The sequence below is a fragment of the Rhincodon typus genome, chromosome 9 (genome assembly GCF_021869965.1).
Source record: "Rhincodon typus isolate 14 chromosome 9, sRhiTyp1.1, whole genome shotgun sequence".
NCBI lineage: Eukaryota > Metazoa > Chordata > Chondrichthyes > Orectolobiformes > Rhincodontidae > Rhincodon > Rhincodon typus.
Window position 1 is genome coordinate 87,084,877 of NC_063340.1, and position 12,167 is coordinate 87,097,043.

At 43.8% G+C, this 12,167-nt stretch overlaps 1 protein-coding gene across 1 annotated transcript in view; it reads left to right on the top strand.

Moving 5' to 3' along the window:
- Positions 1-12,167, top strand: part of aig1 (androgen-induced 1 (H. sapiens)) — a 112,812-nt gene that overhangs the window by 49,498 nt on the left and 51,147 nt on the right. The window contains exon 3 of the mRNA XM_048601388.1: positions 2,087-2,188. Coding sequence (XP_048457345.1) covers positions 2,087-2,188 — 102 coding nt within the window. The remainder of the gene's footprint in view (positions 1-2,086; positions 2,189-12,167) is intronic.

Below are 12,167 nucleotides of genomic sequence, written 5' to 3' on the forward strand. Positions count from 1 at the left end.
CCCTCAGGAAATCAAGTGTTACTGGCAGGAGCTAAACCGTGGGGTTGAGAATTCCTGGAGTATTTCTCAGGTACAACCTTAGTGCTAAGTCTGTGTAACTGAATTGTAATATATCCTTGCTCTTATGTCTAACAAGAGGATTATTGTGTAATGTGAAAGTAATATAACTAGTTTTTAAGTACCAAATAATAAACCTACCCTCTTTTCTCAGAGCCTCTGCTCTGCTGCAGGTTTTGTGTAGGCATCCTTCCCATATGTTTGAAATAACTTGAATAACAAGGATTGGTGTCAGTGAGTCTACACTACACATCTACACAGTGGGGGCAGCATGATGGCTCAGTGGTTAGCACTGCTGCTTCCCAGTGCTAGGGACCCGGGTTCAATCCCACCCTCAGGCAACTGTCTGTGTGGAGTTTGCACATTCTCCCAGTGTCTGCGTGGGTTTCCTCCAGGTGCTCCAGTTTCCTCCCACAGTCCAAAGATGTGCAGGGTAGGAGGATTGGCCATGCTAAATTGCCCATAGTTGCCCTTTGCTCAGGAATCTGTAGGATTAGGTGGGTTATAGGGGGATGGGTCTGGGTGGGATTCTCTGAGGGTCAGTGTGGACTTATTGGGCCAAAGGGCCTGTTTCCACACTGTAGGGATTCTATTCTATGAAATCTCAGATTGTTGCAGTGGACATGAGCTCAACATGTACACCAAACCTTCCAATATCTGGAGGATTGAAAATGCCCCTCAATCTACAATGTTGTCAAGTGAAACTATTCTTCATTTCCCTCCTAACTTGTTCACTTTCAAATTCCCTGACAGAGGAACAGTTTCCACAGATCAACTTTACTAATTACCTTCATCACTTGGTATTTGTTAATTAGGTCACCCTTGAAGTCTCCTTTGTTCCTTTTTGACAGATTCTATAATGTTCTTTCCTGCTGAAGGCTTTTTGTCATACTGTGGCAAGTTTAAAAAAATTGTTCTTCAAGGAAAGAGGTGGCTGCTGACTCAGCCAACATTTATTGCCTATCCTGTGTTGCCTTGGAGATGGTGATAGTAAGAACTCTGTCCAGGGGGTCACAGTCTGAGGATTCGGGGTAGACCATTTAGGACGGAGGTGAGGAGAGATTTCTTCCCCCAAAGAATGGTAAGGTAGTAGTTGATGCCAAAACATTGAATGTATTCAAGAAGTGGCTAGATATAGCACTTGGGGTGAAAGGTTAATGGGGGGAAAGCAGGATTAGGCCATTGAGTTGGAGGATCATCCACGATCATGAAGAATGGCGGAGCAGGCTCAAAGGGCTGAACGGCCTCCTGCTTCTCCTTTCTTTTATGCTTCTATGTTCCTCTCCTTCAAGTGCTGGTTTAGGTGGTGTAGGTAGACCAGTCTGCTGTAAGGGAGGGACTTTGACCCAGTGACACTGAAGGAGTGGTGATATTGTCCCATCTCACAATAGTGAGTGACTTTTTAGGTGAAGGAGGCGGGGAGCAGATTTGCAGGTGTTCCTATATATCTGTTGCTCTTGGCCTTCTAGATGGTAGAGGCTACTTGTTTGCAAGGTCCTCTTGAAGTAACCTCAGGGTGAGTTCTGCAGTACAGCTTTTAGATAGTGCGCACCGCTGTGTGTCAGTGGTGGTGTTGGGTGAGTTTTTGAGATGCCAATCAAGTGGACCACTTTGCCCTGGATTCAGTGTTTTGGAGCTGCTCTCATCCAGGCAAGCGGGGAATATTCCATCACACTCCTGACTTCTGCCTTCTTGACGGTAGACAGGCTTTGAGGAATAAGGAGGTGAGGTTCTCACCGCAGGAATCCAAGCCTCTGACTTGCTCTTTTAGCAATGGTGTTTCTATGGCAATTCCAGTTCATTTTCTGATCATTGGTAATCCTCAGGATGTTAATATATCAATGTTTTGTTTGACAGAAGAAGGTAGAAATCACATTAAATCACAGCTGGGAATGCATTCAGTGTTTTGCACAGGCAGGAACAACATCAACTTATTCCAAAGCTTCATGTAATACTTAAGCTTCTGTACTACATGAGTTCAAAAAAGAAAGATATTGTTACTTCAGTCTGACTTCTGGTTCCCTTGCAGATGGTGGTGACAATGTTCTGGACCTTGTACCTATACGATCGGGAGCTGGTTTATCCAAAAATCCTGGACAGTTTTATACCACCATGGATTAACCATGGAATGGTGAGTACAACAAGGGCAGCTGTCCCAACTGTGGATTTTTTGTTTTGTTGGGAGAGTGATGAGGAAAGGGAAATTACCCCCTCAGCAAAACTTCCGGAATGATCTTCCTGCCCATTTCACTCACCTCTACTTAATTTCACCTATTAATGTAATCTAGCCTAAGTTTGTTCTGTGTAACATCATGTTTGATTTACATGCCTTTTAATGAAACAATAAGCTAGATAAATCAGTGTACAAAGGAAAGGACATATAGAGGCACAAAGGAACTGACAGGACTGTAATAACATAAATCAAAGATCTGCTGATGCCAGAAATCTGAAACTAAAACAGAAATTGCTGGGGAAAATCAACAGGACTGACAGCATCTGTAAGGAGAGAAAGCAGAGTTAATGTTTCAGGTCCAGTGACCCTACATCAGAACCAGACTGTGTCCATGTTGGGCTCTGATCTATGGTATCCAAATCTTAACACCAAGTTCTGTAAGAGGTGTTTCTATTCTGAAGAATAAGGAACCTCACCGCCAAGTCTTCAATTCTGACATTGAGATTGTGCGAAAGTTGTGTAAACTGTGAAAAAAATTGCAGACTTTGCAAACTTGAGTTGCAGAGAATATTTTGTGCCATTAAAGTGAAGGATTTGTAAGCACTACATGTATCAAGTGAAATCCTCACTGTATTAGCTTATCCATAAGGAATTCTCCAAGTAAATGAACTTACTTTAAGTCTTAAACTGTCATGAGTACTGGTTATAGTGGGACCAATTTGATGCAGTGAGTTAAGACTGTTGCATATCGCATAAGACTATTGTGTTGGTCAACACTGCATGCTACGGCCTCCCAAGTGTGGAAAAAGGATGATCCAATGTTGTGCAAATAGAACTTAGAGGCAGTCTCACAACAGGGTAGATGGATTTACCACCTAATGAACAGGGATATCACTGCCATTTTTAAATGAGTTTACAACTTGCACATTGTTTTTTCATTCATGCATGGGATGTGGGCACCATTGGCTGAAGCATAGAGCTTTGGAGTTATAGACCGCGGAAACAGATTCTTCTGTCCAACTCGTTCATGCCAGCCGGATATCCTAACTTAATTTGTCCCATTTGCTAGCACTCGGTCCATATCCCTCTAAACCCTTCCTATTCATGTACCCATCCAGATGCCTCTTCAATGTTGTAATTGTACCAGCCTCCAACACCCGCTCTGGCAGTTCATTCCATACACTGTCGAGAGAAAGTATGTTCCTGTTAGGGTGAAAGGCAAGGGTGGTAGGTGTAGGTAATGCTGGATGACTAGAGAAATTGAGGTTTTGATTAAGAATAATAAGGAAGTGTATGTCAGGATAGACAACAGGGATCAAGTGAATCTCTGGAACAATATAAAAGCAGTAGGAGTACACTTAAGCGGGAAATCAGGAGGGCAGAAAGGGGAAATGAGATAGCTTTGGCAAATAGGGTTAAATAGAATCAAAAGTTTATTCTATAAATACATGAAGGACAAAAGAGTAACAAGGGTGAGAATAGGGCCCCATAAAGATCAGCAAGGCCACCTACGTGTGGAACTGCAGGAGATAGGGGAGATACTAAATGTGTATTTTGCATCAGTGTTTATTGTAGAGAAGGATATGGAAGATAGAGAATGTGGGGAAATAAGTAGCAAAATCTTGAAAAATGTCCATATTACAAAGGAAAAGGTGCTGGATGTCCTAAAATGCATAAAGGTGGATAACTCTCCGGGATCTGATCAGATGTACCCTAGAACTCTGTGGGAAGCTCGGGAAGTGATTGCTGGGCCCCTTGCTGAGATATTTGTATCATTGATAACCAAAGGTAAGGTGCCAGAAGACTGGAGGTTGGCTAACATGGTGCCACTATTTAAGAAAGGTGGTAAGGAAAAGCCGGGGAACTACAGACCCATGAGCCTGACATCGGTGGTGGGCAAGTTGTTGGAGGGAATCCTGCAGGACAGGATTTACATGCATTTGGAAAGTCAAGGACTGTTTAGGGATAGTCGACATGGCTTTTTGCGTGGGAAATCATGTTTCACTAACTTGATTGGGTTTTTTGAAGGAATAACAAAGAGGATTGATGAGGGCAGAACCGTGGACATGATCTGTATGGGCTTCAGTAAAGCGTTCGACAAGGTTCCTGATTGTAGACCCGTTAGCAACATTAGATCACACGGAATACAGGGTGAACTAGACATTTAGATACTGAAATGGCTCGAAGGTAGAAGACAGAGGGTGGTGGTGAAGACTTGCTTTTCAGACTGGAGGCCTGTGACCAGCAGGATCGGTGCTGGGTCCACTGCTATTTGTCATTTATGTAAATGATTTGGATGTGAATATAGGACATATCGTTAGTAAGTTTACAGATGACACTAAAATTGAAGGTGTAGCAGAGAGCGAAGAAGTACAGAGTACAATGGGACCTTGATCAGATGGGCTAATGGGCCGAAGAGTGGCAGATGGAGTTTAATTTAGACAAATGTGAGGTGCTGCATTTTGGAAAGGCAAATCAGGGCAGGACTTATACACTTAATGGTAAGGTCCTGTGGAGTGTTGTTGAACGAAGAGACCTTGGAGTGCAAGTACATAGTTCCTTGAAACTGGAGTCACAGGTACATAGGACAGTGAAGGAGGTGTTTTGTGTGCTTGCCTTTATTTGTCAGTGCATTGAGTACAGGAGTTGGGAGATCATGTTGCAGCTGTACAGGACATTGGTTAGGCCACTTTTGAAATACTGTGTTCAATTCTGGTCTCCCTGCTGTAGGAAAAAATTATGAAACTTGAAAAAGTTCAGAAAAAATTTACAAGGATTTTGCCAGGGTTGGAGGGTTTGAGTTATAGGCAGAGGCTGAATAAGTTGGCACTGTTTTCCCTGGAGCATCGGAGGCTGAGGGGTAACCTTATAGAGGTTGATAAAATCATGAGGGGGATGGATAGGGTGAATAGAAATGGTCTTTTCCCCAGAGTAGGGAGTCCAAAACTAGAGAGCATAGATTTAAGGTGAAAGGAGAAAGATTTAAAAGGGACCTAAGGGGCAACTTTTTCATGCAGAGGGTAGTGCTTGTATGGAATGAGCTGCCAGAGGAAGTGGTGGAAGCTGGCACAATGACAACATTTAAAAGGCATCTGGATGGCTATATGAATAGGAAGGGATCAGAGGGATATGGGCCAAATGCTAGCAAATGGGACTAGATTAATTTGGGATATCTGGTTGGTATGGATGAGTTGGAGTGAAGGGTCCATTCACATGCTGTACAGCTCTATGACTCTATGATTCTATAACATGTACCACCCACTGCATAAAAAAAGTTGTCCCTTAGGCCGCTTTTATATTTTTCCCTTCCTGCCTTAAACCTATGCCATCTGGGAAAAAGACCTTGGCTATTCATCCTATCCATACCCTTCATGATTTTATAAACATCTATAAGGTCACCCATCAGCCTCCGACACACCAGGGAAAAAACAACCCAGCCTATTCAGCCTCTCCCTATAGCTCGAACTTTCCAACCCTGACAACATCCTTCTGAATTTTTCCTGCACACTTTCTGCACCGATCCTTGTAGCACACCGCTGGTCACAGATCTCCAGGCCAAGAAACAAACATCTACCATCACCCTCTGTCCCCTACCTTCAAGCCAATTTTGTATCCAAATGGCTAGCTCTCCCCATATTCCATGCAATCTAACTTTGCTAACCAGTCTACCATACCGAACCTTGTCGACCACCTTGCTGAAATCAATATAGACAATGTCCACTGCTCTGCCTCCGTCAATCTTCTTCGTTACTTCGTCAAAAATCTCCGTGAAGCTGGTGAGATGCACTTTCCCATGCATTTATGCTGGGCCAACATTTATTGCCTATCCCCTGACTCCCCTTAAGTAGGAGGTGGTGAGCTGTCTTCTTGAACCAGTACAGTCCATGGGGGTGTAGGAGCATCTTCAGTGCTGTGAAACATGAGAAAATATTAGACTCCTTTAAATATGCAAGCTGTGCCATAGCTACCAAAATTTTTGTCATTTTGGTAGGCATTGAGCAGAAAAGTTAAGTTTTAAATTCACTCTGCATGGGGACTGAAGGAGTGATGGTCCTCTGCACATTCGCATCCCAGGCCCCAAAAAAACCTTCCACATCAAACAGATGTTCACCTGCATATCCACTAATGTAGTCAATTGTGTCCGCTGTTCCCGATGTGGCCTCCTCTATATCGGGGAAACCAAGCGGAAGCTCAGAGACCACTTTGTGGAACACCTACGCTTGGTTTGCGACAAACGACAACACCTTCCAATCATGAACCACTTCAACTCCTCCTCTCACTCCCTGGACGACATGTCCATCCTGGGCCTCCTCCAGTGTCACAATGATGCTACTCAAAAACTGGAGGAACAGCACCTCATATTTCGCATTGGGAACCTGCAGCCCAATGGTCTCAATGTGGACTTTACCAGTTTCAAAATCTCCCCATCCCCGACCTTATCCCAAGACCAGCACCCCCTCTCATCCCCACCTCATTGACCTGTCCGTCTTCCCTCCCACCTACCCGCTCTTCCTACCTCACTGACCAATCCCCACCACTACCTACCTACACTCACCTTTACTAGCTTTATCCCCGCCTCCTTGACCTGTCCGTCTTCTCTCCCACCCTATCGCTCCACTATCTGCCTGCTATCACCGTCCCCCACCTCTCTATTTATTTCAGAGCCCCTTTCCCGTCTCCCATTTCTGAAGAAGGGTCCCAACCCGAAACGTCAGCTTTCCTGCTCCGCTGATGCTGCCCGGCCTGCTGTGTTCCTCCAGCTCCACACTGTGTTATCTCAGACTCCAGCTGTTCTTACTATCTTTACATGTAAAGAATTTGGCCTGTGGCCAAATCTCAGAATGACTCTAGCTTCCTCACTTGTAGACATGGCTATTTAGATGAAGATTAAAATGTTCATCTGTTATATATCTTCCAGTTGCCATGAGAGACTCCCCCTGAAATGTAAAATTCAATCTTTCTCCATAGATGCTGTCGGACCTCTTGAGTATTTCAGGCATTCTCATTTCATTTTCTCATTCAGGTTTGCATGACCCACAGTATCTGGTTTTTGCTAAAATTTACTTTTAAACTACTTGTTTGTTGTCAGGTCAATTGTAGGCAACGCTCACTATCTCTAATGAGTAAAGTCATTTCTTGGAATGACAAAGTATTACAAAATACTGGACAGCAAAGATATGTCTTTATCAGCCAAATTGGTCTATGCTCCAAACAAGACTCTTCCTACATCCCACCTCACTTTATCTGACCCTCTGCATATAAAATTATACTTTACCCTTGAACATATCTATAGTGGTATGATGCGTACATGAATAGGAAGGGTTTAGATGGATATGGGCCATACGTTAGCAAATGGGACAAATTAATTTAGGATATCTGGTCAGCATGGACGAGTTGGACCGAAGGGTCTGTTTCCGTGCTGCAGAACTCTATGACTCTATAACCATTTCCTGTGGTAGCAAATTCCACATTCAGTTTCTCCTGAAGTTCCTTTTGAATTTATTAATTATTAGTTTGTATTTGTAACTCTGAATTTTGGACTTCCATCTGTTTTGATCCAATGAAATCCCTTCAAAATCTTGAGGATCTGCCATCCCCTCAGCCTTTTCTTTTTCAGTGAAAAGGATTCATTTTCCATTTATCCTGAGATTTAGATCTGTTAGATCTGCAATCATTCTAACAAATCCTTGTCCTGGTGCTTCATGAACTTGTTGAAGGCTAAGTGAGGCAGGCTATGTTCAAGTTTCCTGCACGTAAAAAGGCACAATCTACAAGCGAGACAGATTATGAAAGAGAGCAGGCAGTGAAGTGAAAGCCAGAACCAGATTAACTTGATTAACCTCGATCTAAATAAACGACAGAGCAGGCTCAAAGGGTGAATATAGTCTGTCTCTGCTCCTTTTTTCTTAAGGCTGTCATGTACTGGAAGTGTTTAGCTCATAAAGGGAAGGAGAGATGTTTTGTTGAATGTTATTGTCTGCTCTAGGATCATACTTTGCACGATCTTCCTTACACTTCATTTGTTTGTTTGTGGTTGCAACCATAGCAACCAAGCTCACACCCATTTCGCTCGGGGAGATCACAATCCAACACAGATTCTCTGCATGTGTTCAGTATCTCATTTACAAGCAAGCTTGCAATATCGAGAGGGCTCTTGTGGGGCAGTGGAAGTGTCCCTACCTTTGAGCCAGCAGGTCTGTGTTGAAGGCCTACTCACTTCAGAGGTGTGCAATAAGTTCTCTGATCAGGTTGATGTGAAAATATCTGCAATATTTAGATATTCTATCCAGCATGGGGGGAGCAAGCCCTTCCTTACTTTTCCAGGGTGAGCATTGGATCCTGGAATCTATGGCTGCTACATTGGCAGAGGTGACATTGTGAGGTAGGCCCAACAGTGAAAGATGGAGCCTGAGGATCGGTGACTTTGTTGTTGGTTGGGTGTGGCGCTGGTGACAGCGAGGCAGTGGTGGAGGAGAATCAGCCTGGTGATGAAAGATGGTGCTGGAGGATTGGTGACTTTGTTGTTGGTTGGGTGTGGCCCTGGTGGCGCAGTGGCGGAGGAGAATCGGCCTGTCATTGAAAGATGGTGCCAGAGGATTGGTGACTTTGTCGCTGGTCGAGTCCGGTGCTGGCGGTGACAGAAGGACATCACAACAACATCAACGCGGTGGGCCCAGTGGTGAGAAATGCAGTTCTGACGTTAGTTGGTCCAGCGCAGGAGGAGGTGAGGCGGTTGTGAAGGAGCATCAGCCCAGCAACAACAGATGGTACCTGAGGATTGGCAACTTCACATTAGTTGGGTTCGGCAGTAGATGGCGGCAGAATGGCGGTTGTTCTCAGCCGGCTCAGAACTCGAACGTAGATTGACATCTCTTTAAGCTTTTTCTTTTCATTATTCTCTTCTTCTCAAACTATCAGCATGGCACCGTATTGTGGCAATGAGTGCAAGCTTTTTACTGTATATTATTGTATTTCACACTGTAACATGCATGTGACAATAAATCAAATAAAAAAAAATTCAAATCCTGTGTTTTTAGAAGTACTTCCAGTCTGCATGTGAAATGGATTGTAAAAGCAGAGTTTTAACTCATGTCGCCTTGGAATATGGTGTTATTTTCAGGCCTTCTGACTGTGGCTGTTTACAAAGCTTATGCTGTGACATGGGTCAGTCATTGGTTGGGAAACTGGTGGCAGACTGGAAGGATACAGCACATCACAAACTGTTAAAAAAAAGACTTTCTTTGGAGAATCTTTCATTCTTTTGCTGATCACTTACAGTTCACCCCACCTTTTTCTGGATCCACCCGTCAATGGGAACAGTTTATCCCCATCTATTCTGCCCGAAGCCCTTCTGACTTTGACCACCTCCATTGATTTTTCCATCTCTGAGGAGATGGGGGTCAAGTGGCACAGCTAGCTGCATTGCTGGCTTATAGTACACAGTGATGCTAATAGCACTGGTTCAATTCCTGCACTGGCTGAGGTTAGCATGAAGGACTTGCCTTCTCAACCTCTCCCCTCACCTGAGGTATAATGTCCCTCAGGTTGTTACTCTCTCATGAGAGGGGAGCCCTCTGCTCTGATAAGACTAGGGAAACTTTACCTTTACCTTCAAGGAGATCAGGCCCTCCTCCAATCTATTCTTATCACTGAAAGAGGTTGGTGCAAGATCAAGTTTAATGGTGTGTCATCTTAAAAGTCTGTTTGAGAGTGAGACCGAGAAGGAGTTTTCACACAACGGCTGGCAGAAAACAGAAACTGCCTCCACCCAAAATGCCTCTAATGAAGGGGCAATCAAAGCTTTCAGGACTGAGAGATTAGAAACTCTTAAATAGGTAAGGATGCAGAGGGATATGGATTGAAGACAGACAACTGGAATTAAATTACAGATCAGCCACAATTTAAATGAATGGCAGAACAGATTTGAGAAGGTTGCCTAGCTGTTTGTTTCTGATGTTAGTGACATAGGCTTGGAGTTAGATTTAGGCCTTTCAAACAGTGAAATTAGGAAGCTCTTTGATGCTCAAAGGCTGGCAGGATTTTGGAACTGTCTTCCGCAAACAGCAACTGACGCTGGATTAATTGCTAAATTTAAATCTGAGATTTATAGATTTCAGTTCATCGGCAGCGATAAGGGAGAAGAGGCAAATAAAGTTCTGTGGAGTTAGTTGCATGGTCATGTAGAGACTGAGAGAATGTTCACGGAATCTCAGAATTGTGATGGCATGGAAGGAACCCATCGTGCCTGCATTAACTCTTCAAATGAGCATCATTACCTTGTCCCAGTCTCCTGCCTTTCCACACATCCCTGCACACTATTTATCTCCAAATAACCATCCATTAGCCATTTGAAAGCCTCAGTTGAAGGTCCCTCCAGCACATTTCCAGGCAGTGCCCTAACCATGCAGAACAAGGGCCACAGATATATGGGAATACCACCACTTGCAAGTTCCTCTCCTAGCCACTCTCCATTCCGATTTGGAAATATATCACTGTTCCTTCAGTGTCACTGGGTTACAATCCAGGAATTCCCTCCCTAAAAGCATTGTGGATCAACCTACCGCACATGGACTGCCTCAGCTCAAGAAGGTATCTCACCACCAACTTCTCAGGGTCAATTAGGAAAGGGTGATAAATGCTACTCCAGCCAGCGACACTCACATCCTTTAAATAAATAAATGAGAAATGCTTGCAAATGTCTGTCCATTTCCGATGCATAAAAGAAACAAAACTAATCTTATCTGTGGGCAAAGATGCAAAGTTATTGTAAAAGTGATGAGAATGGGATTCAAACCCATGTGTACAGAGCATAATAGATTGGCAGCCTATTGCCTTAACCTCTCAGCCCCCTCATCACACCAGTTTTGAATAAGGTTCACTGGACTTGGAATGTTAATTCTCTCCACAGATGCTGCCAGACCTGCTGAGTTTCTCCAGCAATTTCTGTTTCAAATTTCCAGCACCCATAGTTCTGTTGACCAAATTGTCATAACTGATTGACAAATCCCTTTGCAGATGTAATGTCTACAAATGTTTCCACCCAGAGAATGCTGCCGCTTCACTTCTGCTGTGCTTCAAACAGAATTTGCTTCTGTTTTTTTTTCTGGGAATTTTTGCAGTAGGGGGTGGTTGAGCCAGTTTGCAGCTGTAGTCTCCCACCCAGCTGCAGTCTGACCCAGTTTCACAGGAAGTGCACATTACACAGAACAGACGTGATAAGCTGACGATTGTCCCATCACTTTTGCTGATCTGTCGGCCCTGAAACGCTGAACTTGGGGGAATTCATTTCAGTTCCTGTCGCATAAATATGTTGCGATTATGCTCTGCCAAATGTCAAAGATAACTGTATTCTCATTGTGAAAGGCTGCTACTAGTTCTGTAATGTGCTCTGGTCTTTCAGTGTTTGCTCAGAACCCACGTTCAGATTGGCAGAGTTCCACACAGTATCGAATGAAAATAAGCATAGAGTCACAGTGATGTACAGCACGGAAACAGACCCTTCGGTTCAACTCGCCCATGCCGACCAGATATCCTAAATTAATCTAGTCCCATTTGCCAGCATTTGGCCCCACATCCCTCTAAACCCTTCCTATTCATATACCCATCCAGCTGCCTTTTAAATGTTGTAATTGTACCAGCCTCTACCACTTCCTCTGGCAGCTCATTCCATACAAGCACCACCCTCTGAGTGAAAATATTGCCCCCTTGGTGCCTTCTAAATATTTCTCCTTTCACCTTAAATCTACACCCTCGAGTTTTGGAATCCCCCACTCTGAAAAAAAATCTTGAGTATTCACCCTATTCTTGCCCTTTATGAATTTATGAACAACTATAAGATCATCCCTCAATCTCTGATACTCCAAGGAAAATAGCCCCAGCCTATTCAACTTCTCCCATTAACTCAAATGCTCCAAGCTCAGCAATATCCTTGTAAATC